This window comes from Vulpes lagopus, chromosome 3 (genome assembly GCF_018345385.1).
Source record: "Vulpes lagopus strain Blue_001 chromosome 3, ASM1834538v1, whole genome shotgun sequence".
Lineage (NCBI taxonomy): Eukaryota > Metazoa > Chordata > Mammalia > Carnivora > Canidae > Vulpes > Vulpes lagopus.
In genome coordinates this window covers 105,446,505-105,473,800 of record NC_054826.1, presented here as the reverse complement: position 1 = coordinate 105,473,800, position 27,296 = coordinate 105,446,505, and the positions used below count along the sequence as shown (strand labels likewise).

At 54.4% G+C, this 27,296-nt stretch overlaps 1 protein-coding gene across 1 annotated transcript in view; it reads left to right on the top strand.

Moving 5' to 3' along the window:
- Positions 1–27,296, top strand: part of FAM20C (FAM20C golgi associated secretory pathway kinase) — a 53,958-nt gene that overhangs the window by 6,341 nt on the left and 20,321 nt on the right. Inside the window, exon 3 of the mRNA XM_041748734.1 lies at positions 6,259–6,337. Within this exon, the coding sequence (XP_041604668.1) occupies positions 6,259–6,337 (79 nt within the window). The remainder of the gene's footprint in view (positions 1–6,258; positions 6,338–27,296) is intronic.

Here is a 27,296-nt window from a genome sequence, read left to right as displayed (position 1 = left end):
CGGTACAGCTGCTGTGGCCGACAGAGATTTATTTATAGCCGGGCTCCTGGCTGCTTGGTAACGGCCATTCACTGCCTTTAAAGAGGCTCGGGACGTTATCTACCTCTATTCAGCTTGAAATCAGGCATGCGGCGCCTTCAGCTTGGGCCGCCGATAATTAAATTGCTATCGTGCACAATTATGGATGCAAAGAATAAATGACACAATTAACTGCTCTGTACTTGGAATCGCTTAAAAAGGAAAAGAAGTCACATAACACAGAGAGGATCCAGGCAGCCTCTGGCTGAAAGACACTCCCGTAGCTCCGTCCAGGTTGGACACAGCTGTGGTCGGTGCGTGAACAAAGGAGAACCGCTCCACAGGACCAAAGTCCCGGGCACTCAATGATCTAGCTAGGATCCAGGACTAATTGGCCGGCTAGCTTCCAGGAATAAAGACTGTCATTGGAGTAGCCCAGGGTGGGCAGCTGCCCGGGGGGCACCCTGTGTAATTGGTCATAGGCAGACTCCTTGGGAAGGCAGTTCCAGACCCAGAGACAGCACAGTGGGGTGGCTGCAGGGGGTCCCTGTCTCCAGGTGCTGGCTCTCCAATAACCAAAAATGCTCAATTCACTGGAGGCATTTAGGGTCATCTGGGAGGAAGGACGTAGCCCACCCCAGACCATCCGGAAGGACGATCTGGTGCCAGCAATGCACCAGAGAAGGTGGCAAATAGCTGAGCCCTTCCTCAGCTCTCCTTCCCACTGTCTAGTCCAAGATCAAGAACAAAAATCCACACGAGTGCCTGGGCACCTGCTTTTTCCATCTTGAGCAGGCCACTGGGGGTTCCAGAAACCAACAGGCATGTATTCCAATTGCGTTCCTTCTCATTCCAGGGAGGGTGCTGGTCTCCAGCTAGGGCAGCGCTCTACTTTGGAAGTAAATTTAATTATCATAACACAAGTGAGCTGTCTTAAAGAGCTTGGCTATACCGCTGTCTAGGCTAAGGGTGGTGACAGCTCAAACACCCCAGGGGTGCCTGTGAGGGACTAAAGTTTAGTAGAGGTCTGCTAAGCAAGTAGGCAGGAGAACCCCGGCCTCTTCCGGTCCCTCACTTGGAGCAGCCCCCTCAGTGCCAGCCCTGGGTGTCCACCAATGACGGGCAAGTGAACATGCACCACGCTGCTCTCTGAGGGCCCTCATCCTGGATACCTGCAGGCAGGATAAGGGGCTCTGTGTGGCAAGGGATCTAGAGCACTGGTTAGATCCCTGTCCCACCAAGGGTGAGGCATGTGGGATGGGTGGAGAAGAACAGGTGACCTCAGTGCTCCTGGCATCACAGTCCTCAAATCTGAGCCATCCTTGGCCAGGCGCTTCTTTCCTCTCACACTTAAAAATAAGGCAGTGGTTGTGAAAATATTTGGAGCACTTGCCTGACCATGATCCCTGAAGACAAACATTGATCCCACTTCCAAGACGAGGTGACAGAGGCCAAGGATAGTGACGTCAGAGGGCCCCACTGGTGGCCTGGCAGCGCCTTACCCGTGGGCGTGTTTGTGTGGCCCACAAGTGTCTTAAGAATAGAATTCATTATTTAAAAATCAGGAGGTGGCTGATGAAAATATGACTTGGGGGTTCTTATTAGAAATAGGGAGCCTGGGGATCCCTGGGTGGCGCAGCGGTTTAGCGCCTGCCTTTGGCCCGGGGCGCGATCCTGGAGACCCGGGATCAAGTCCCACGTCGGGCTCCCGGTGCATGGAACCTGCTTCTCCCTCTGCCTGTGTCTCTGCCTCTCTCTCTCTCTCTCTCTCTCTGTGTGTGTGTGTGTGTGTGTGTGTGACTATCAAATAAATAAAATAAATAAATAAATATTAAAAAAAAAAAAAGAAATAGGGAGCCTGGCAGCATTGACCCTGGTTTCCACGGGGAAACAAATTGATGAGTGGGGGCTGCAGCCAGTGAGTCAGGACCCAGGTCACTTGTCCCTGCAATCACCAAGGTGTGTGTCGCAGGAATAGCTGACAGCAGAACCCAGAGCCCTGCGTCTCCCACTACTCACACCTCCTTGGTGTGGCAGTGTTGGGGTTCCTGGCCAGGATGGCACCCCCTTTCCCTTCCCGGCTGTCTCTCTCCTCCTCAGGCTGCTCTTCGTGCTTGGTTTACTTGATGCTTCCTTGGAGGATCCTAAGAAATGCAGTTCCCGTTCCAGTTCTTCGGAGGGGAGCTGTGTCTTGGGGAAAGACAGCAAAACCACACAGTGTCCGAGTGTCTTAGTGGTCATGGGATTTATAGCATCCACGAACATTAGAACAAAGTATAGTGTGTCCTGTTAGTTTATATGAATATGTATAATTACTGCATGTCATTAATCATCACTAATCAGTGCTAATTAATGTATGTTAATGCATAGCTGGGGCATATGGCTCTCGAGGGTTAGCAGGAAGGACAGAGCTGACATCCATGGTCTGAATGGTGGGACGTGCCTGTAGGAGCCGGCTGAGGAGGTGAGAGCCTATATAAGAGGCTCGAAGGAGCCAGGCAACTAGGTAGGTGGCCCCCGTGTATTAGTGATTTGGTGACAGTGAGGCCTAGATTTGGGTGGGATCATGGAGATGGAGAGAAGGTGGCAAATGGGGCTTCTTTGGGGTGAGTGTCTTCTGGGGACATGGCCACTGGGTGTGTGCCAGGACAGCCCCAGCCTTAGCCGGGCCCCGAGTCCATGGTGGGCTCACTGCATCCACGTGTCCTCAGGGCTGAGGTTGGCCAGGTGTTGACAGGCATCTGTCCCCCGAGAAACCCGGAAACCTGACCAGGTGAGGGCATGTCCACCACCTCTCACGTGGGGTCCTTGCTGCCCACATGGGCTCCTCTCTGAAGTTTGCCTCTGCTCCACAGCGCCTCCCTACCCAGCACGGGGGGACAAGATTCCTCAAGCCCGTGTTCAGGAAGAAACCCCAAACTCACAGCCTCCTTCTGGAGGCCTAGTTAGTGTCCTAGCTTTGCCACCTGGGCCCTCAGATTGGGCTCATTCAGTAGCAGCAGAGCAAAGCCACTCGCTCCATCTGCCTGTCACCCACCCCAGATGAACACTTGGCCTTTGCCATGACTCGAGGAGTTTGCATGTGGGTTTTTGCAGGGAGACCATCCCTCATTTCCAAGCAGAATTCCAAGTGTCTTCCAGTTTTGGACTCCAGCTTGGCAGAGTGAACGGCGGACCCAGGTGGGAAGGCACACGTCCTCAGACAAGAGGAAAGCAGTGTCCAGGGCAGTTAGCAAAATCCTGGCCTTTCCAGAGTCCTTAGTCATCCGGAGCCTCTAAGGCCCATTAATCTCTAGTTCCGTGCTTGCTCCGCGGAGAGGAGCTGGCAGTGCAGTGGAAAACACGGGGCAACAGTGCATTGAGATTCGCTTCCAGAACAAGAATGACTAAACCGACCAGATTTGCATAATAATTTATTATTCAAGAAAATCAGGATTACAGGCCCTGGAACGAGCTGATGTGCTGTCCCCGATTGGCCCGGGAAGGAATAATTAAATCCGGTGACCCCAGTTATTACATGGAAATGGGGACATCGAATGGAGCTTAATCAGGCCACTAATTTTCTTAATGATCACTTCTGTTTTCATCTTATTAAAAATGTAATAAATGTTCATTGTAGAAATTTAGAAAGCATAGATAAGGGAAAAAAGGAAATTAAAATCATCTGTGGTTCTACTCTTGGGGGTAACCACTGGGCTATAGCTTCGTATCTGCATCCAGATTTTCCCACCCGCTTACGTACACACCTTCCAAAGAAGGCAGCTCACGGAGCGTAAATGCTTCAAAAGCTGCTTTGCTGTGTCATTAGAAATTCTTTGGTACTGTTAAGAGGGCTACAGAGTATTCCCTCACATGAGATTACCCTGCATTGTACTTCTGCCCCCAGGGTTGGGCACTTTTAGGCTATTTCTAGTGTTTTGGAGTGAAGTGGAATTTATCGCTGGCTTTGTGTTCCTGAAGAGGGTACAGGCTGGAAGGGCATCACCGACAGACCTAAGTCTCACACTGGTCTGGGGGAGCTGTGCCTTCAGCTCCACCTCCTGGACCCCAAGACAAGGGCGTGTCCGACTGCAGCCAGGCTGTCCCTGCCACAGACTCTCCAGAGGAAGGAATGGCCAAGTGGCTGGGTTAGGTACCCAGGGAGTAGGTCAGAGGCCATGAGAGCCCCCCAAAACACTCAGGGAACTTAGACCTCCTGGTCATTCTTCGCACTCATGGGGCAGTTTGCCATCTTGAATGTGCCATGTGCCCTGTGCCGTTCCAGATGCTTCACAAGCATTACCCACTTAATCATGATAGCAGTCTTGCGAGGTAGATGTGATTGTCATCCCCGTGCTGCATGTGGTCAACCTGAGGCATTGTCAGATCAAATAATACATTGCTCTCGTTTGTCTTGACCTTCACCATAGCGCCATAAAGAAGGCTGGGCAGGCATCTGCTGAGCTCCATCCAATACAAGGGGGAAACCAAGATTAGGAAGAGTGAAGACTCCCTCTCAGGCGCCTGGACATAGGAAGCTGGGCAGAGACTCCAGCCTCAAGGCTCCTCCATACCAAAGCCCCCCAGTATGGCACCCTCTGAGTATGGTGCCCCTCCAATATGGTGCCTCTCCAGTATGGTGCTCCTCCAATACGGCACCCCTCCAATATGATGCCCCTCCAATATGGTGCCCTATAGTATGGCGCTTCTCCAATATGACACTCCTCCAATATGGTGCCCTCCAGTATGACACCCTCCAGTATGGTGCCCCTCTATTATGGTGCCCCTCCAATATGGCACCCCTCCAGTATGGCGCCCCTCCTGTATGGCATCCCTCAGTCATCTCTACTCATCTGGCCTTGATCTTCACCTCCATGCACATTCCTCCCCATTCATCTACTGCTCCAACTGGAATCCAAGGGTTATCCTAGGTTCCTTTCTCCCCTCCACACCCCACACCTACTCCACTAAATGGTTCCTTGGAGCCTCAGATATTTCTTAAATTTTTCCATTATCCCCATCTCTGTCATCCAAACCACCATTGTCTGCTATGGCTGCCTTGGCCTCCCTGGCTTCTACCTTACACCCTTGTAGCCAGCCCTCTACACTGTGGGGGACAGCATTTACCTGGTTCCTGGCTATTCTGCTGCCTAGCACCAACCACTCACCCCGTGTTGGAAGGACCCCTCTGAGAGCTGCTGCATACCCAGGCCCCCAACCCACTTCCCTCCTACCCACTGGGATGGGGGGGCCCCACGCGCTTCCTCGAAGGCTATAAATGTGCCTAGTTCTCTCCTTCTTCAAGGCCTGTGCATTCCTTCTGCCTTCTGTAGTGTGTTCAGGCCAACCTCTACTCCTCCCTCAGAGCAGCTTAGGTGTCACCTCCCCAGAGAGGCCTTCCTAAGGGTTCCCGGGCCTTTTGTCCTCTTGTACCAAAGCCTGAAGTCATCTTGCTGTTGTGCCATACCAGACACAGACTCTGGTGGGGATACTTTGCCTCTTCCTTAGTCATACCTGTGACAGTAGCACAGCTCGTGCCTGGTGTGGATGCAAGAGGCCCTCCATGTGGCCTGCTTCACATGGTCTGGGGCTCTTGCCATGCAGAAGGTGGGGTGGGTAAGTGAGCTCAGCTTCTAAGGTGGCCACAGACAAACCCAGCCTCTCACCCCCAACATCTTGTGGAAACCCCTGAATATTTTCCTTCCTTCAACTCCATCAGCATATAGGAGATCCAGAGTCTGGGGAAGAGCAGGTATTTTCAAAAAATCTTTAAGCTTCTGAGCTGGTGTGGCAGTTGGGAAGCCATAATGATGCTTTTGGAGACTTCTACCCCCATAGTGTCCATGTGGAGCCCCTGAAGCCCTCTGTGATGAGTCAGGTGCTTCTGGCCAAGGGGTCTCCAGGGTCTCCTCAGACTAACCCTGCTCAGACTTGCAATCGAACCCCAGAAACTTATACTGGGCAAGCAGTAATGTGGGGAGGGATTGGGGGGGGGGCGTATAAGTAGGTCATCCAGGTGTCTGGGGAGGAGGCATTGCTGGGATGTACATATACTTGGCAATCCTTTCTAGAAGCCAGTCCCTTTGTGTCTGGGTCAGACTGTCTGAGAGATCCTGCCTCCAGCACCAGCACCTAAATATCAGGTGGGAGTGTGTATCAGCATCAGTGGCCGTTGGAGCAGAGTGGGAGCTGGCCTCACTTGCCCATAGGAGGAATCTTGGGTAGCAAGTGACTCCGTATCTCTTTCCCTCTCCCTTGCAGCCATGAAGTCGGGGGGCACGCAGCTCAAGCTCATCATGACGTTCCAGAATTATGGGCAAGCACTGTTCAAACCCATGAAGTAAGTGCTGGGGGCTGGTTGGGACTGGGATGCCAGGGGCAGAGACAGGTCTGTACCAGCATGTGCAGCACCAAGTTTCTGGTGGAAAATGCAGTGTTTCCTCCCAGAGGTGTTTTGAGGTGAACTTTGGGTGAATGCTCTGGGCTTTCTCTGCATCAAGGCAAGAAGTTAACACAGGGGTCCTGCATCCTCACCTCCTCCTCTCCCAGGCCTCCCCAGTGAGGCCCCCATCCCCCCATCCCCACCTTCACCCACTGGCAGATCATTCCTACCCCAGTGAGCATAAATGTTTTAAACAAGGAACCTGAATATGGACACCAAAGAATGCTCCTAGAGGAGGCGGCTTTCGCCTCTCCTGCATGCTTCAGGGATCAGCAGACTGTTTTTCTATAAAGGGCCAGCTGATAGGTATTTTAAGTTTTGTAGGCTATATGGTCTGTGTCTCCATGCCTCAGCTCTGCTATCCTAGCCCAAAAGCAGCCAAATGATACATAAATGAACAGGCATAGCTGTCTGTCAGTAAAGCTTTATTTATAAAACTAGCGGTGGGCTGGATCGAAACCCCCCACCACTGTAGTTTCCTGTTCCATAAAATAAAAACCGTGCTACCAAAATAAATATTAAGGCACTTGTTGGCACATGAAAATTTATGGGAGTGGTAGAAAGGGGTATTTGAAAGCCAGGCCACCGCAAGAAAATTCATGAGGAGCATCTGTGTTTTTGGTGTCCGCTCCGATGATGCTGGGGCATAGGTATCCCGTGTGGTCCAAGGTTGCTGTGCCATCTCCTGTTAGCCACACCAAGGCCATTTGTGAACTGACAAGAGAGAGTTCGTTGCATTTAAAGTGTGGGTTGTACCTCCCAGTGCCCACGAGGACCATGCTGGTGGTGGGAGCTCATGGCAAGCTGCCGGGCCTGGGCTCCACCAGAAGGGGCAGTTGCCTGTGCGCGCCAGATCTTGGCCATCTGTCCCGATATCCAGTTTTCAGGATAAGCTAGAAATACAGATATCTTTTTCTGCTAATTTTCAAATTTCAAAAAGGTTGGTAACTAATTGAGAAACATTCCAAATACCTTAGAGACCCAACAAAATACAGCTACTAGTTGGTAACTTGTTACCAAAGGGGTGATTTGGGGCTGCTGGGATAAGGTGCAAATGCCCCACACTAAGGCGTGGTGAAGGTACCCGTGATGCTGTCAGGGGTCTGTGAGTACAGGCCCCTCCTTTCTGGGTCTGTGCAGAAAGGGAATTTTACAGAGCCTTCAGGAGAATCAGTATAGAAAAAGGAGCTGCAGTGGGCTTGGCTGTCTTGGGAAGGTGGCTGGATGCAGGAATGTAGACAATCAGCATGGCTCATGTAGCCCCCCACTCCAGAAGGATGACTGGGACACGGTCCACACAGATGGAGAGTACGTAGCCTGGGGAGGGTGTGGGTTCCTCCTGGAACATTCTGGAAGGAATGAGGCCTGGGAAGGCCTGGGCTCCTCATTGGAACATTCTGGAAGGAATGAGGCCTGGGCAAGCCTGGGCTCCTTGTGGAACATTCTGGAAGGAATTGAGAACTAAGCAGGCATGGGCTCTTCATGGAACATTCTGGAAGGAATGAGGCCTGGACAGGCCTGGACTCCTTGTGGAACATTCTGGAAAGAATTGAGGACTAGGCAGGCATGGGCTCCTCATGGAACGTTCTGGAAGAAATGAGGCCTGGGCAGGCATGGGCTCCTCATGGAACATCCTAGGCTCCTTGGGCTTCTTCATGATTTCAGCCCCTCTGTTGAGGAAAATAGTTGAAAGGGTGTGGCCTCTCACAGGGGAGCTGAGGCAGAAGGACTACTTCCGGGTCCCTGATGCCGCGAGGATGCTCTTCCCGCCCCTCCGTGGGATTACCTGTGTGAGCACCTGTGGTCGGGATGCCCAGTGTAGGCTCTAACAACAGCAGTAACGGCAACGCTCCCTGAGTGGCTGCCGTGTGCGCCCCTTGGGCCTGGCCCTGCGCCAAGGGTTACAGGTCTGTTGTTCCGTCAGCACGCCTCTGGGAGTTACAGGAAGCATTATTACTCCTGCTGTTGTTCTGCCGCACAAAGAGGAGGAAGCCGGAGCTTGGAGAGATGGCGTAGATTGCCCAAGGTGGAGCCCAAAGTCCAGGGTACCCAGCCTCCCCCTCTGCCCTCATCTCCCTGACCACCAGCACTCCGACCTCTCCCTCTGCCCAGCTCCCCCTTCCCCCGCCTCCCCCCTTCCCCTGGTCTCCCTAACCCCCACCCCCCTCCCCTCCACCTGCCTTCCCCCCACCACTGCCCCAGCCTCCCCTCCCCCTCCCCCTCGCCCTCCTCCCATCTCCCTGACCTCCTCCCACACCCTCCACCTGCCTCCCCCCTCCTCACCTCCCCCTCCCCTTGGTCTCCCTGACTCCCCCCCCTCCACCTGCCTTCCCCACCCCACTGCCCCAGCCTTCCTCTCCGTCTCCTCACCCTCAGCTGCGGCAGCCATGGTGGGCAGCACCCAAGGTCACGGGAGGAGCTGAGTGTAGAGATCTGGCAGGTAGGACAGCCAGGCTGCTGGGTCCCTGGGAAACTCACGTGGCTCACCTTTGCCCCTTCTCTCCTAAACTGTCAGTCCCCAGCCCATTTAGAGCAGGAAGGATGCCTGGTCCTGCCTCTCCAGCATCGAAGGCCGAGGCCACTCGTGGACAGTCTGGGGCAGGGCTTGTGCCAGTGCTCGGCAAAGACCAGTGTGACCTGTGGGCTGAGTGGGGATGTTGAGGCCAGGTGGTAGCCATGGAAACAGGGTTGGGAGTCTCTAGGCAGTTGGGGAAACTGAGGCCAAGAAGGGCAAGCACATGCTCATGGCTGCCAGCTGGACTGCTGGAGCCAGAGCCACGGTGGGTGTTCTGAGGTCAGCTCGTTCCTGGGCAGCCGACGCCCCCCTCCGCCACCCGCCCCGGGCAGAGTGGACACACGTTGGGTCTCTGATGTCCCTCTCGCCTGGTTCTCTTGCTATTTCTGCTGGCTTGGACCCAAGCGCTTCCTCGCACCAGACCTTCCTCGCTGACTATGTCCTGAGTCTGGCATTGATCGTGGTGCCTGAGGAACCCCGGGGCCCAGGCCCACGACCTGAGGAGGCTGCACACGCCATTCCCGTCCCCAGTGCTGCGGTCTGAACATGAAAACAGCTGTGGTTTATGACCATAGCATTACAAAGTTAAAATCCATGATTAATAGTTCTTTTTAAGAAAAACTTTCTTCTATGAGCTCCTAATAGCTTTATAAGTTATCAGTAGCATATTATGAAGTACTTTTCCTGTTTCTGGACATTCTTGCTTTAGGATTAAGTAAGTAAGCTTTCCCACAGCTTCATCAAGACGTAATTCACCTCTCACGCGGTTCGCCCACTTACAGCCTGCGACTCAGTAGCTTTTACTCTATTCACAGAAGGGTATGTCCACCACCACCATCCACGGTAGAACCTTTTGGTGACTCCAGAGGGAACCCTGTGTTGCCATCCCTCCCCGACTCCCCCTGGACCACCGCCGATCCATCTTCTGTGTCTGTGGAGTCACCTGTTCTGGAATTTCATATACATACACTAGGATATGTGTTCCTTATGACCAGCTTCTTTCACTGCGCATCGCGCGCTCCAGGCTCATCCACGCACGGCGGGCGGCGGTGCCCTACTCCTGTCTGTGGCCAAATGGTACTGCATATGGTGTGGATGGGCCATGTTTTATTTGTATTTCCACCAGTTAATGGGCATTTGGATTATTTCCACTTTGGGGCTGTTACAAATAACGCTGCTGTGAACCTTTATGTCCATGTGTTTGCGTGAACCTGTGTTTTCATTTCTTTTGGGTCTAAGCCTAGGACTGGAGTTTCTGGATCTGATAATAACTGAACGTAACTGAGGGGCTGACAGAGTGTTTCCCACGGGGCACACCGCTTACATTGCACAGCGACCTTGTGCCCTGGCCAGCACCTCTTACTTACTACCTGTCTGATTCTGGCCCCCCTGCTGGTGTGAAGTGGTGTCTCCTTGTGTTTTGTTTTGTTTAAAGATTTATGTATTTATTCATGATAGATATATATATATAGAGAGAGAGAGGCAGAGACACAGGAGGAGGGAGAAGCAAGCTCCATGCCGGGTGCCCGACGTGGGACTCGATCCCGGGACTCCAGGATTGGGCCCTGGGCCAAAGGCAGGCACAAACCGCTGAGCCACCCAGGGATCCCCTCCTTGTGGTTTTGACCCACGTATTTCTAATGACTTGTGATCTTGTTGAGTATCTTTTCATGTCCTTGTTGGCCATTTGTGTATCTTCTTTGGGGAAATGCCTCTTCAGATCTGCTATTTTTTGGTTGGCTTGTTTGGTTAGTAGTTGTAAGAGTTCTTTATTTTGCACATGAGGCCCTCATCACATATGTGGGGTCCTTCAAAGCACGAGCTTTTTATTTTGAGGGTGTCCACTGTGCCTATTTTGGCGTGGTAGTGCCTGTGCTTTTAGTGTAGCATGTAAGTGTTCTGTGAACTAGGTATGCCGTGATGCAGGCGAGGAGAGTGACAGGAGTTTGCAAGTGCTGGCTTGTCCACAGAGCCAGCAGGCCTGGTGGTGGTGTGGCCACAGGCACCACGTTTCTCAAAGGCAACTGTGAGGAGCTGGTGGTTTAGCAATGTGCGGTGGAGACAGTTGGACAGGCCAGGGAGTATGGGCACTTTGCAACAATTTCAACTTGCTTCTTGAAGAACGGCCATACAGGTAGGCGCATGATGCCAACTGTGAGCACCTCCTGGCAGAAACATGCACAGCCATCCCACAGTTGCCCACAGAGCCCTGGGGCCTGGCCTCGTGCCTCGGACCCACACTGTACAGACCCCACTCTCCTGCTGCTCAGGTGGGATGGAGAGCAGTGTGTGTCTGCTCCTACCACGGCCCCGGGAGGAACTCACGGCTGAACTCAGAGTTGGTGCTGTGTACGTGTGTACAGAGCAAATGAGGGGGTGGGCGGACAGTGGCAGACATGAGCATGTGAGCAGCCACCCTCACCTCCAGGTGTGACGGGGGGCTAGTGAGTGCATGTTAGGCAGCTGGATAGCTTCTCAGAAGGGACCTCCAGCTGAGGCCTGAGGTTGAGGTCCTAGCACTCCAGACCTGGGGACCCGAGAGCTGGAAGAGGGTGAATGCTGGACTCCCCTCAGGGAGCACCAGTCAGCAAGAAGGTCCATGCCTACTGCTGGCAGAGGGGTGCAAGTGGTGAGTGAGGGGAGGGCTTTGTTGGGTGTCAGACGAGGCGGTGGTGTAGATTCAGGGCTAGGGTGAGTGAAGGGTTCTGCCCGGGGGCAGGGGCACCCAGCAGAGAGGTGCATGTGGTGGCCTGGAGCCTTGCAGAACAAACGTGCCTGCATCGAGTGTCATCTGCTGCTTCCTTGCCTGTGACCTTACAGATGCCCCTTGTCTGCTCTGGGCCTAGGTTTCCTTACATGGCCCCAGGCTGGATTCTGTGAGGCTGAGGGTCCCTCCATGTCTTGGGAGGAAAAGGCTGAGTGCTGGGTTTGGTGGGAGATCCAGGGAGTCACCTGCAGTTTCCTCCATAGCGTTAACTCGAGCTCTACAATCATTTCTGGGCACTCTGGGGTTTTGGGTTCTGACTATCCCAGGGAAGGTGACTATTTGGTGCTACCGCAGGCAGGCCAGAAAAGGAGTGCAGACGCGCTTCTCCTAGGGTCAGCCAGCACCCGGGAGGCCAGTGTGAGGGTCCCATCATAACCAGCACTGCTGGGCTGTCCCTCAGCATCGGAGCCCCTCAGTGAAGTGCACACCAGAGCTTAGAACGCCTCCTGTGCCTATATGCGGTTTGGGATCAAAGTGTCTTCAGAGGCCGTGAGGAAGGGGAAATATCATGACCCATTGGTAGCTTCTCAGGGAAAACTAACTTCAGCAACAGGAATGACATTGCTGGGGTTATGATTGCTGGTGCTCTGAGGGCTAGCCTTGCTTGCAAAAAAATAAAGAGAGAGAGAGAAACAAGAAAAACCCTGCAAGTCAGGCTCAGTGAAGTCTGGGATGGGTCATTTTGAGGCTGGGTTAATGACTGTCATCCAAGGCTTGGGGAAACCTAAAACCTCGGGAGGAAGGTAGGAAGCTCCCCACAGGAAGCTCACTGTACCTGGCCTGAAGGTGGACAAGGTTGAGGTCTTGGGTGCGGCGCAAGGGTATCACAGACCCCCTGAAGAACCCCATCATGGAGGAACAGACCAAAGTTTAGGGTGGCAGGGGGACATGCCTGAGGGCACCCAGGTCACCCAAGGCCACACAGTCAGGAGGTGAGGCTGGAATAGGCTATGCAGATAACTGACCCCAGCGCAGCTGGGGTGCTACTCAGATCTCAAGGCAGGCGCACCCCGGCCCAGGACCACAACCGTCCCTGATACTGTTAAAATGTAGGTTAACTTCCTAATTCCTCATTGATGATACTTGAATTCTACACTTACATATGCACCCCTGTTTGAGTGTCTGGGGCCAGAAGTGTGAACCCAAGGTGTGCAGGCCACGTTCCCTCTCTGGGCTCCAGGGGAGGGTCCTTCCTGCCTCGTCCAGCTCCTGGCTGCGTGGCCTCCTCCATGTGTGCACACCTATGCTCCCCTCCTCCATGAGGACCCCACCCTGCTCCAGTGTGACCTCAACGTAACCATCACCACCTCAGAGTCCCTGCTTCTGAGTAAGGCCACGTTCGTGGGTACCAGGGCTCAGACTTGGATGTACCTTTTGGGGGACAATTCAACCTGTTAGCGCCCCCGGGTAAGACACGGCCTGCATGTTCACCAAAACCTCTTCTCAGCATCAGGGTTGACAAAGGTACTAAAGACTCTTCATCTCTGCTGTTCATCTGTTCGCCCTCCGACCCCCCAACTTCCTTCTCTGTGTGTTGAGAGATTGGATTAGGTCAAGAGTAAATATCCTAAGCATTGCTACAATCCAATTCCTGCATGCAGACAGCTTGCCCTGGTCCTTTATTGTGTGGAACATGCCAGATGCCTTATGCTGAGTGCTGTGCTTGCAAGATGCCGCTACCTGCAGCACATCTGCTCCTCTTACCAAACTGGGTTCCGTTGTATGAGTGCATCCCCCTGTTGATGGATGTGCAGCTTGCTTCCAGTTTGAGGATGTTATTAATAACGCTGCTATGGCCACTCTTGTACTTTTGGAGGACCCTGTTTTTGTGAGGTGCAATATGCTCAGGGTGAAGTGCTTGGTCTCAGGGCGGGGTGGTAGTGGGCTGTGGTAGGTCCTGCCAAAGTTGTCCAAAGGCCGTATGGTAGTCTGTGCTCCAGCAGCCTAGCGTGAGGGTTCCAGGATGGAGCCTTGTGCCTGGGCTGGATGCTGAGGTCTCTGCTGGCCGTGGGGCTGCAGGGGGTCCTCACAGGCCCATGAGAGGTTGTCCACACAGCCTGGAGGGGTCACAGGCAGCAAATGTGCTGATCCCCAGGTCTGGCCTGGGTCCCCACTGCCCTTGCCTAGGTGGGTGGGAGGCTTCCTGCTGTCCTGCTCTAGGCTCCTGCGTCTGAGAGAACTACTGGGTGGTGTTGGGGCCCCCGGTATCCACGTATCTTGGTGCAGTATGGACATGTGTTGGTGGCGATTTCCCCATGGGGAGAGTGTGCCCCTGCTTCCCCCACCATGTACTTCTCTTCCTCCTCCTCTTTAATGTCTTGACATGGCTGTAGAAGGAACGTGTGTCCCAGGCAGCCATGCTGAGTTTTGACCCTCACGCTCAAGAAGGCCATTTCCTCATCTTTGCGTGTCCATCAGGGTTTTCCATCTCTGCTCTGGCCTGCATCGGAGCGGGTGACGGGGGATGTTACGTGGCTCGCATCAAGTCATCTGACCTTTTCAACCACAGAGGTAGGCTTTGTTTTTATTGCCAACTCTCCTTTAAGGAGGAGGAAACTGAAGATCCAGAGGGTTTAAATATCAACAGGGAGTGACTAGGTGGCCAGGGCACAAGTCCAGCACCTTGGACACTAGGTCCTGGCCCTTTGAGTGGCAATAGGCTGCTGAAGCAGGGCCGTCTTGGGAGTTGGAGCCTGCCTTGCTGGGACCGGGGTGCCCACAGGGAGGCACTCACTAGGCTATCCTCCCAGCCTGCAGATTTCCGGAACCACCACACATGGTGAAGAGGCCTCACTCTGTCTCCTGATTTGTCTCCTGTCTGCTATTTTGCTGTGTTGATGGTGTGCAGGGCAGGGCCTCCAGCCCTGCATGTCCGATCTGCCTTGATTTACCTCTTCTCTGTGGCCGGGGATGCAGCTCGGCCATGTGTTCTGTGCATGCTGCAGACCCTGCAAACTGGCCATCTGCTTTTCTTTCCTCTTACAAAGAACAGAAACGTGTGTGTGGATGTGTTTGTGTCCCAGAGAAGCCATCTGCCAACAGCTGTTTGGGGCCGAGGAATTCCTAGCAGCCAAGACACATACACAGAGGCAGCTGTAGAAAATGTGCAGGCCGAGACGGTATCTTAAAATGCTCTGACCAAGTGTGGTCCACCAGGCAGAGTGCATGCCGGCAGGAGAGCAGGGCCCCTCCCCATGACCCAGGCCCTGCTCTGGGTTGCAGCCATGTGCCTCCCCAATGAACTGAGGGCCCAAGTGGACCTGGGCCAGCCCATTCCCTTGTGGGATGAGCAGGTTCAGCTGGGAGACTCTCAAACTTAGCATCGACTTTCCCAGGGGCCCTGGGGCCACTCAAGAGGCCACACACTGGAGACCACTTACCTACCATCCCCCCCATTGACCTTTGGGCCTCCCGCATGACCCGTAGCCCACCAGGGCCCATCTTCCTGTGCTTGTGCTTCCTCTGGGTTGCTGATGCAGGGGCTCCCTACCCCTTGCTGAGGCCCATCCTCTGTGTAATGTGAGGCCTCAGGGGACTTCAAGTTCTGAGAAGAGCAGGGTCTACCCTGGGGCCATCAGAGGGTAGAAATTGTCCCTGTTGCAGCTCTGACACAGACTGGTGGCTGGGAGGTGCCAATTTCCCCCTGCCTCCCCTGGGCTTGCGTGGGCAGAGAGGCTGTGGTGGGCTCTCCATGGTCCCCAGTATGCCTGCCCCGTCGGCAGGTTTAACCACAACCTGGTGTTCCAGCTTCTTTGTAAAAGCATGAAACCATGCACACTGTCTCCACTTACCACGTTCGTGGGGACAAGGACTCAGAGAGGCCCCGTGAAAGCTTGTGTTTGCCCGGCCATCCTGGAGGAAGAGACACATACAGCCATGGGCTTTAATTCCATTTTTACCGTGATATTATTGGGCTGTGGCATGATGCGAGTTTCAGGGGGTTCGACATGTTGATCTGATACATTCACATGGCAACATAGGTCAGCAGGCCTGACCACCCGTGCAGTGGGAGCAGTTAAGATCTAATTTCTTCTCAAGCCTGAGGGTTAGGATACAGGTTGGCTGCATCCTACCTACCCAGGACCCACCTATCTATTGGCTGCAAGTTTATGCCTTAAACAGCATCTCTCCAATTTTAATTTTTATTTATTTTTAAAATTTTTAAAAAAGATTTTATTTATTTATTCATGAGAGACACACACAGAGAGGCAGAGACACAGGCAGAGGGCAAAGCAGGCTCCATGCAGGGAGCCTGACATGGGACTTGATCCCAGGACTCTAGGATCAGGCCTTGGGCTGAAGGTGCCACTAAACCGCTGAGCCACCCAGGCTGCCCCATCTCTCCAATTTTTAGCATCATTCCATGTTCCTGTTAGTTGAGCCACATAGCTCATGTCCAGACACATAGCTGCAGAGACATAGATGCCACTGTGGTCAGGCTCCTAAACCTCCCCGGGCCTCAGTATACTCTTCTGTGAACTGGGGTCATGTACCAGGGGCACCATGGGACAAGCTGGGACACATCATTAAGGCAGCCCAAGTCAGACCCGTAGGCCATTGGAGGATTCAGTACAGACAGTGTAGCTGGGCCCTTTGGTGGTCTTGACCCCATTGGCCTGGCCTCACCACATCTGCCAGCTGTTTGCCCAAGAGAGGGCCCCAGCTCAGCCCTGCACACTGGCCTGCCCACTGCCTTCAGTTTGTCCAGTTGGTCCCCATCGAGCCCTGGGAGTGGCCTTTAACACTATTACGTGACCTGTGTAATGTCCCCAGTAAGCACAAGGCCCAGGGACCTCAGAGGAGCCTCAGCCTCCAAACTCCATACCTGGTCTCTCAGGGCGACAGGGGTCTGAGAACACTTCCTGTCGGTGGGCATCATACAGCTGCTGCTCTGACCCCTCCTGGCTCTCCAAGCACGACCCATGTTCAATAGCCAAGGCTCAGCCCAGGCAGAGGGCTGGCCACCCCTTCCTCCCAGGGTCCACTGTAAGTCAGTGCTTACTGATTGGCAGGGCTAGGAAAGGGGGGGTGAGGTCGCTGACAGGAGTCGGCATGGGACCCGGCCCAGCCCGCATCTTACAGATGTGCAAGCCCAGATTGGAACCAGGGGTGACCTCAGAATCACTGAAGGAACAGCATGGCCAGGCTGTGAAGGGAAGAGTCCCCAGTGCTCCCACCCACAGCAACTGGAGAGACAGGCACACAGCACAGCACATGTCCTAGCAGAAAGCCCTTCATCAAGCAGGAGATACAAACAGTGAACCCACCTGGCAGGGGGGCAAGGCTGACCCTCCCCAAGCCACAGGTTTCTTTCATGAACACCGCAGTCCCGAGGCCCAGAAGTACACCAGGAGGGCTCTGTGGGTAGTGAGACCCCAGAGGCCTGAGGGTCGACACAGTTGAGGCCGTGTAAATAGCAGATGAGACTCTGACAAGAGGTGATCCTGAGAATGATTCACTGATCCTGTAAGAACCTTCGGTCGTGTCCTGTCCTGTGTTCACTGTGCTGGACTCGGGGCTAAAACAGTTCCTGGAGGGGAAAGCTCAGGCTGGTGTGTGGCATAGACCTAGGCAAGACCACACGACAAGGTCAGACAAGGTGGGAGGGCAGGAAAGAAGGGTTCTTGGCTGCCAGACCACCATGAAGATGACCTTTGGGCCAAGTCTTGTATATATAGGTATATAGGACTTCTTCCTGGAGGCAGGAAGGGTGCTAGGCACATGCCCTACATACTAAGGCTCATAAAATAAAAAGATTTTGAGGATCGGTGAGTGAGCAGTTAGGAGTTTCAAGGATTTGTCATTCTGCTGCGAAATAATCCACGTTTTGTCTGCACTGGTACACTGACCCAGGCCCCAAAGGCAAACTGATTGCCCAATAGCCAGTCCCCGGGTGTGGGGCCAGCAGAGGCCTGGCCCGACCAGAGGTGAACAAGGACCCGTTTGTGTCCCTGCTCTGCTCGGGCCAATCTCCAAGCTCACTTCCCACCCTCGTTCTGACTGGCTTCCAGGAGCTCCAGCATCCTCCCCTGTGGGGAGTCGGGCCAGCACCCTTGGTCAGACTTGACCCACTCAACAAGCTGAGCAGCGATGCGGGCCGTGCTGCAGTCCATGTGTTTCTGAGGAAGCTCTTAGGCCAGTGTGGGCAACGGGCAGGAGGCACTGGTGCGGTGTGAACCCAGGGCCGGCCAGGTCCAGGGGGCTGATGGTGAGGAGGCACTGCTGGACATGTCCAAAGCAGTGAGTGGGCTGACACCATCAGCCTCCCACCAGGGCCCTGAATCCTGGAAATATTTGAGAAGTGGCCTGATTGCCCCCATGCAGGGAGCAGAGGGCCACCGGGGAGTGGCTCCAAACCCCAGTGGCCTGAGCACCAGATGGAGGCCAGTCAGATTTCTTCTGACGCTCCACCCTCTGGGAGGCTCTAAAACCCTGGGGCCTGGCCCTAAGCAGGGGTCTCTCCAGCTGGCTGCAGAGGTGAGTGGAGGGAGCTCCAGGGTGGCCATCCAAGGGATGGTGAGCAGCCCAGTGCAAGAGTGTGCGTGTGTGCACACGCACATGCAGGTAGGCACACAGGAAGTCAAGACCAGCACTCATCTCCCTAGCCAAGGTTCAGAGGTTGTGGGACCGGCTCCTCTCTGGCCTGAAGCTGGTTGTTGGCTTAGGGCCACACGTGGGCTATGTCTTCTCTTGGAGCAGCAACCAGGCTGCCACCCAGACGGGCAGTTTGATGCTGAGAGCTCAGCCAGCAAGCGTCTTGTTGTCAGGGGGTGCCCACTGAACACTCGATCCTTCCAAGTACCTCCCTGCACACACGCAGTTACAGTAACAGGGATCGGGGGTCTAACTGTTATCTGTGCTCTCTTAGACCAGGAGCTCCATGGGCAGGTCTTGTGTTACTTTTCCTCAACTCTGTGTCTGTAGCACAAGCCACATGGTAGGTGCAAAATAAAATGAGTGTGTGAATGAATGAATGGAAGGACAAAGAACCTGATGGGGTTTAATGTGCATAGCCCACCAGTGAGGGCTCCCCTGGTATCTGGATCACCGGATGGGTCACACATGGTCCCCGCTTGAAGGAGTAGGACCCTACCAGGCTGTCCTGGCCATGGGGGAGTGGATGCACACACAGCAATCAGAGTTGTGGGGACCTGATGCTCTGGATCTGGGGCAGGTGGAGGTCCCTGATATGGGGTATGGACAGGCTCCTCAAGTGACCTGTGGGCAGGCTCCAAGCACAGGTGGGAGCCCTTCTGTTGCGGTGCCAGGTCCCGCTAGGGCCTTTGGCCTGTGTCTCTGGAGCACTCAGCCTGCATACCTCCCAAGTCTCTGGGAGTGATGAGCAGATGCCACATTTCCTACGGTCATTTACTTGATAGGCCCTCAGCTGCAGGGCACTTGGGTTGTCTCCAGCTTTGTGGGTTATTTTTAGAGTCAGGAAAAAAATGGACCTTCCTAATTGAAAAACAAGTAAGTTACAACCCAAAACAGGCTTTTGGGAGACTCTCCTGGGCCTCCCCAAGAATAAGTTGGATTTCATCAGCCTGAGAAGAGACAGCAAGAGAAGAAGCCATGGGGATAGAGTGAGGCTCTCTTGACCTGCAGGGGGCTGTGACCAGGAGCCATATGGGGATTCCCACCAACCCCGGCTTAGCTCCCCTAGGGTCCCCTGCAAGCGTTTTCCCTGGGATCCTAGTGTCCCCATGCATGACTGAGGAGGACACAGTGACCTGCTCTGCCCCTGGCCCACTGAGCCCACCGGGAAGACTGGCATGGCACTGCCCACTCAGAGAATGTGGCACATCCCTTACAAGAGGGCCTCGAGCTCTTGGGAGCTGGCTCAGATGTCTCAGCACTGTGTCCACAGAGGGGACCCAGAGTGTCAGCATGGAGATCGCTGCCTACGGCCACAGAAGGGCAGAGCTGCTGGACACCAGTGCTGTGGCCCCGAGGGATTGTTGCTCCGTGGCTCTGTGTGTGGCCCTGTGTGGCCCAGCACGGGTGCTCATGCTGGCTTGCCCTTCCATGGTCCCAACATGGCCAGGCCTCCCTAGCCACTGAGGTCACTGCAGCTTCCCCAAGCGCCTTGCTGCTGTACCGTTAGCCAAGACTGCATTAACTCAGGCTGCCCGCAGAAGCTAACCGTCCTCTCCTGCGCTTACTTGGCAGCTGGGAATTCCTTTGCTTAGCAAAATAAAAAGGAAAGGAAATTATTAACAATTCTAAAGCAGTTGCAGAAACCTGGCAGGAAGATGAATAAATGGTAAGAACATCATAAAACCTTCAGAGAGCATGGTTCTGAACCTGCACCTGCTTTGTCCCTGTGGTGCAGATGGAGAAGTGGAAATCCGTGTGGGGAACTCCAGGCAGGACCCATCACCCCACCTCTCAGCCAGGCTCCTGGCTCGCTGCGGCACATGTTTCCTTGGGGGCGTCTGGCAAAGATCCCTTTTGTTTAAAGGGAAGTCATTTCTTCCAAAAATGTTCTTCCAAACAGCAATATCAAGGGTGTCTTTTTGTATTTTTCTGTGGTTATCATGGTCTCTGGGGTGCCTGCCAGTGTGTGGGCCGTCATTCTAATTGTCTTGAAAGAGAGGGAGGATTAAAAGGCGGGTAAGAAAATATGATTTTCATTTTCCTTGTGCTGGGGAAGCAAGTGGAAGTCAGGGACTTCTCTCAAGTCCAGCTGTCTCTTATGCCCCAGAAGGAAATATTGCAGACTTTAGGTCTCCTAAAACAAGCTTGGAGAATGAACTGGAATGTCCCCACCCTCTGGATGAGTTTGTTTTTCTGTTTTTCAGAGCAGTCACCCTGGTGCTGAATATACACGGTTTAGTGGATCGGGAGTCAGTATCATCTCGTCTTATTCCCTATAAAAAAAGTGTTGAACCGCAAGGCCTTGCACACCTGTGTTTTCGGGGCTGCTGCAGAAGGTGTATCCATGTCCATGCTAATTTCATTTGTTAGTCATCCTCGTGAACGCTGGATGAGCTGGCAGGAGGGTATTTAAAACACAGCGGATCTTAAACTTTCGAATGAGTTGTTTTCCTCCTTGACTTGAAATCAAATGGCTTCCTTTATAGTTCCAAATCTTTGAATCACTTTTTTTTAAAGATTTTATTTATTTATTCATGAAAGACACAGAGAGAGAGAGAGACAGAGAGAAAAAGAGAGAGAGAGAGAGAGGGGCAGAGGGAGAAGCAGGCTCCATGCAGGGAGCCCGACGTGGGACTCGATCCCGGGTCTCCAGGATCAGGCCCTGGGCTGAAGGCGACGCTAAACCGCTGAGCCACCTGGGCTGCCCATGAATCACTTTAAAAAAAAAAAAAGAAGAAGAAGATTTATTTATTAGAGAGAGAGTGGGGGGAGGGGCAGAGGGAGAAGAAGAGAGAATCCCAAGCGGACTCCTCACTGAGCATGGAACCCAACCTGGGGCTTGATTCTACTCCCTGAGATCACAACCTGGGCTGAAATCAAGAGTCGGATGCTCAACTGACTTGAGCATGCAGCCCCCCACCTTGAATCACTTCTACATTGGTTTTTACTGAATTGGCCATAAGATGGTTAATTTTTTCACCCAAGCAAGTGTGACTGTTCTCCTGTGTAGCCTACCTTGAAGAGACCTGTGGGGAAGTCTGGAGGCTCCTCGTGGTCACCTGAATAGTGGCAAGTTACCTACGGTGCTGAAGCCCAGGCGGCCACGACTCATAGTATAGCTGATTGGGAGCATGTGCAGGTGTGTGCCCAAGTAACATGATGGCAGGAGGAGGACCCGTCCACCAGCTGTGGTCATGATGAGGCCCATGACCATCAGAGAAATTTTGACAAAAATAGAAGCCAAGTTAGTAGGAAGCCCCACCCCTGGGCACTGCCTTGCCTTGGCAACTCCCATCCCATGGCTTCTGGAGAGAAGGGCTCAGCAGCTAAGCTCAGAAACCTCTCCAGCCTGTGCGATGCCAAGGGTTTCTGTCAAGGGCCAGCTCCTTGAGGGCTCAGGTCCCCTGTGCAGGTCAGGGAGGCCCCAAGAGTCTGTGGCACTTCGGTGGTGGCCACTGGGGCCAGCGTCATGGCTCAGCATGGCAACAACAGGCCAGCTCTGCACCCTTGGACTGGAGGCCACCTCCCCTGTCCTGCACAGCTGAGGTGCCAGTACCATGGAAGGCCCTGAGAGGGTGGCAGGGACAGTGTGCACAGTGGCTGCATGCTACTAGCTCTCAGTGGTTTCCAGAGCTGGTGTGAGCCACAGAAATAAATGTGTCCCACAGGGAAGCAGCAGGCACTGGCCACCACTTGCCAGAACCAAGGCCTTCCTATAGGTGCCGGCCTCCTGGGCACACACCATGTCCTTCACCAAGACCAGCTTGGGCTCGCTGGACAGCGCCCCAACTCAGGCCGCATCAGCTGATGGCATGGTCAGGGCCTGGGTGGCCGCCTTGACAGGTTAAAGTCCCATGAACGTACAGGTCCCTCCCTAGGCCACCTCATCTGGAATCTCGACCAACTGTCTCATGTACAGACAGGACCAGAGCCAGGTTCTGAGCAGCACAAGGGCACAGCCCGGCCTGCAGCCCTGCTCGCTCTGCACCTTGGGTGCCCCGCCACCCCCCTCCTCCCGCCAGGCCCCAAAGAGGTCAGTCCACCCGCCTGTCTTCACGCCTGGATTAGCAGTTCTCCTTGTAACCTTCACACCTCCAGATTCTTGTGGAACAGACATGCTTTCCAGGGCTGAGGGTGCGTGAGTGCGTCTTCTGCTCAGCACTCATTATGCAGGGTCTTCCCGCCCCATGACGAGTCTGTACCTTGCCCACTCCTCCAGGGTCTTCTGCTGCCCTCAAGTTTATCTGGCATGCACGTGCCGCAGGGGTGGAGAATAGGGAGAGGTCTGGGGGGCATGGATTGGGGTGGTAGCCTGGGGGGCATGGATTGGGGTGGTAGCCTGTCCTTTCTGCAGCCACGGAGACTCCAGAACAACACAGGTCTGATCCAGAGTCTAGGTGGATGAACCTTCACACCTCCAGATTCTTGTGGAACAGACATGCTTTCCAGGGCTGAGGGTGCGTGAGTGCGTCTCACAGGTGCCAGAGGTTTTGAATAGGACAGGCACGTTTTACCAAATAAACAGATTGCCCCACACCTGCATGGGACCAGAATTAGCAGGAAATACTCAGTGGGCCGTAGGGCTAAAAGGTCACGCTGAAGGAGCTGCCAGGAGCGGCCCTTCTCTCCCCTTCTAGAACATGTGCCAGCTGAAAACCTGATATTAAACAGCTTAATATATCTCTTTAATGACAAGGTGGTTGTTTTCTGCTGTGTGAGTGATGGGAAAATTATCCAGGATAGAAAGGCTAATTTTTGCTTCTCTGCCTTCATTTGGTGAGTCAGGGATGTGCTATGTGTTTAGGAGGAAAGGGAAAGCATTTGCCTTATCTGGTGTTTTCCCTGCCTGAGGCTAGCCAGGCCCCCAGCGAATCAGACCCCGGTCCCAGGTACCCAGACGTGAGGGGATCACCCTGAATTCAGCCTTGTGTGTCCTTGTAGGAGGGAAGCAGGGGAACCAGGGACGGTGATGGGACTGCCCTGAGGAAGCTACTCACACAATGGTCAGGAGACCAGCTGATTTGCTCCACCATAGTAGCTGGCCAACACCTGCCTCGGCCTTTCATTAGCAAAGATGGTCAGGGGCCCGAGCATTCCGGGGACAGCGGAAACAGTGGTTAAGTGCAAAGGGCCTGGGGCTCCAACACAGAGACCCCATCAAGTTCAGCCTATTCAAGGCACAATAGGCAGATGGTGAGAAGTGGGATTTGGGCCATAGCGGTGGGGGTGGGGTGGTGCACATTGTGATAATGGGGTCCATTGGAGTGCAGTGGGTGCTCTTAGAGTGAGAGGGAATGGCAAGAGCAGCATTGCTCATGGTCATCAGGTAGGAGACACTGGTGGGTGGTGCTTAGGGACATGCCCTGGATGGGATCCTCTTAGGCAGAGGGTTCCAGAGGGGGCCATCCAGGCAGCCACACTGCACGTCCCCAGCTGGTAAGGGTGTTGGAGAGCACTGGCTCTGTTAGTTCCTACAATAGAGTGAGCAGGGAGCCCGGCACACGGGAGTCCTGGCAGCCTGCTGTGTGCCCCAGCATGGACATGCGCGTTTCCAGCTGAGTGGAGGTGCAGTGATCCCTGCAAACTTGCTTCCCGGCGGTTTCTCTGGGGCCCCTCAAGTGTTCTCTTTTCTCTGCTTCTGCCCTGCGGGGTTTGGTTAGGAGTGCTTTTCCCCTGATACACAAGAGGTGCATGTGTGGCCCACCTCTCTCCGGGCCTCAGTGTTCCATCTGCACTCAGGGACCTCGGGGGCCCTCAGCTCTGACAAGAAAACAGTTGTGGGACAGCTGTCTGTGCCCCGAGCAGTCCCACAGCTATCCCTGCTCCAGAGCCTGACCTCAGAGTTTGCAGTTGGCTCTGTTCTGGCTCTTGTGTCCCATCCGATCGGCCTCAGCCCCCATGCCTGCCATATGGAACCCACTGACCGGACAGGCATTTGGCTCCCTCACATGGGACTGCATACCTCTGTCCCCCTCTGTAAAGCCATCTGCAAACTGAGCCCTTTCTAATCGACGGTGTCCTGGCTGTGGATGGGGACACTTCACAGGCTGTCATGAAGGTGCGGGGAATGGATCCACATACACAGCTTAGCTCATAGTAAGAGCTGGATACTGCTGGATTTTCTTCCCCCACAGGCTTTAGTAAAAAGCTGCCAATTTCCTCTATTTTTAACCAAGCACAAGTTTTCTGTTTTCCCACAACTTAAAGAACATTGAGATGTGAATAGCGACAGTGGGGACTGGGCGGGGAGGAAGGGAGTGGTCCCACTGCGCTGAGGGCCAGCGGGATGGAGAAATCACAGTTGTTGGGAGCCAGGGCCTTTCTGGGGACTCGGGGACCGTTCCTGCAGCCAGCCCTCTAAGCCGGCGCATGGCATCCCCAAGTCCCCAATGAAACCTGGCACCCGACCCAGTCCTAGTCCCCAGAGGTGGTTCTGATCTGGCAGGAAAGGCAGACGTGCAGGGCCAGCGGGAGCCATGTGTGACCTTGGGGCTCCCTGGAGAAAGAACCCAGGACCTGCCATTTCTGACTGTGTGATTCTGCACAGGCTTTTCCCCCTTCCTGACCTTGGATTTCCTTGTCATTAAAATGGGGACAAGAACCAGAGCCCTGGGGGACTCACGTGGTCTGTACTAGATCCTGCCTCTCTGGCTTCTTCAGAGGCACCTTCTCTCAAAATGTTCTGCAGCAGTTCTTAAAAGTCTAATAAACGTAGCAGTGATGGCATGACCCAATCTGAGGAAAGAGACCGGATTTCACAACTGTGCCAAGGTTGCTAAATCTCTGTGTCCTCCCCGGTGCTTTCCTGTTGCCAAAGGTTCTGTGCCAGTGGCCTGTGCTACTGTGGCCAATTACCAGAACTGAGTGGCTTGAGGCAACATGAACGTGTGCTCCTACAGTTTTGGAGGTCTGCAGACTGTGCTACTTCTGAAGGCTCTGGAAGGCCATGTGTTTGCTTGCAGAGAAAGGCAGGAAGCCTCTAGAAGCTGGAAGGTCAGGAAACAGATTCTCTCCCAGTGCCTCTCTCTGAAGCCACCACTGTGGCCTCTTGTGCAGTTAGATCTCCCTCTGCCTCCTTATATGGACTCTTGGGATGACGTTACACCCCAGATGATACAGGATAATCTGCCCATCTCAAGATGCCTAACTTAATCACATCAGCAAAGTTCCTTTTGCCCTTTAAGGAAATTCAGACCATAGATTTCCTGAGAGAGTTCAACATAGTAGTCATTCTCACTTTAGTATAAAAATGCATGATCAGCTCTTACTATGCTTCCTCCTGAGCTAAGGGAAGTCTCCTCTAAAGGGAGGGAGTTTGGGTGTGGTCGGCTCTGGAGAGGAGGGGAAGAGGGAATGTGGAAGAGTGGGAGGCCCCAAGAGCTGGTCCTGAGCAGCCCCTTGTCACGGTTTAGCAGGCCTGGACTTCAGGGTGTCAGGTTGCTCAGCATACCCCTGGGGGCTGCCCTCCACTGCCTGTTTCTCATGGCCTGTGGAGCTCAGTGTGGTTGTCTAGCCAGGCAGAGATACGAGGTTCGGGGGCCTTCCTCGAGAGCAGGACCATAACCTTCCCCAGGGTCCGGGCCTCCTGAGTTCACCGTCTTCCTGCTTTGACCTTGAGTCACTGCTGCCAGGGCCTTTCCCTGAAACCATGTCCTTGGCTGTGCTTGGTGCCTGGTTCCTTAGCTGCTATTTTCCGAGGAAAGTGAGCTGACACTCCTCCGTTGGAGTGGGGCTCCCAAGCTCTGATTGCTCGCTGCGTGGGGGCAGTGACCCCGGGCGGGGGGGGGTGGCCAGACCAGGAGCCTCCTCCTGTGCCTGCGCCCCTCGGTCTTGGGCCCTCCCAGTCCCCGGGAGAGGACAGCGACTTGCTGGCACTGTGCTTCTGGGTGCACACTCATCCCCAGGTGCCTGGGCTCCCCGCCCCTCGTCAGGGCAGGCACAAGCTCCGGGTGCCGAGCCAACCCCGACTGTCTGATAGCATCTTCTTTCCACATTTCCATGCTCCGCGCCCCAGGAAGAAGGCCAGAGCCCCGGGCAGACCACTCCCTTGCCTGGGCCCAGCTTCCGCCACCCACCTGGAGGAAGGAAAGGCTGCCAGGCGACTGGGTTCAACCGTGTCCGGTCTCCTGCCGGGTGCAGTGAGTTCAGAACTTTTCCAAAGTGTTCTCCCCAGATGGCTGAGTGAGCATCAGCATCTGCTCCCCAGTGCCACCAAGGACGTGGCAGGAAGCTGGCAGTCCTCCCCAGAGGGGACCATGCCCAGCTCCTCCCAGCCCAGGGTGAGGCGAGAAATCCCTGTCTCCCCTCCACTGATGCCCAGAGCCTCCTCCAAAGCCCCAATGCTGTGCCTTGCTCCACAGCCCAGCCCTGAGAAGAGCTCTGGGACCTCCTGATTTTTCCTCTCAGGTGGGGATCAGCTGGTAAGGATGTCCTGCAGGAAGCAAGCTGATGGGTCATGTCGTGTCACCAGACCACGCAGGTGGGTGGCAGGCACAGCTAGCAAGTGTCCACTCCCCAGATAGTCAGCAGGAAGAGCCAGCCTGCCCCTCTCGAGTACCCTTACCACTTAGTCTGGGCCTCTTCTTGCCATTCTTCCTGCTTCAAGCCCATTTGTGTGTGTGAGTCCTGGCCACTCTGATGACAGGAGCTGGGGTCAGCTGGCCGCACCCAGAGCCCTGCTCACCTTGTGGGGATAGAGGCTCACAGAACTACCCCCATTTCACAGCTGGGGAAACCGAGGGTCCTTCACTGCCACCCACAGGCACTCTAAAACAAAAGCCTGGGGAGGCCCACCCTGGAGCCCACCATCCCTGCCACATGCCCTCTCCCCTTTGGGTGTTTCCTGAGTTCCCAGCCCCACCCTTAGCAGGACAGGTTAAGCTAAGCCCCTACCTCAAGTTGCTCACAGCCTACAGGAGCCTTAAGACCATGCCCAGGTCTTTCACACATCTGGAGGCATTGCCCAAGGAGCGCACAGG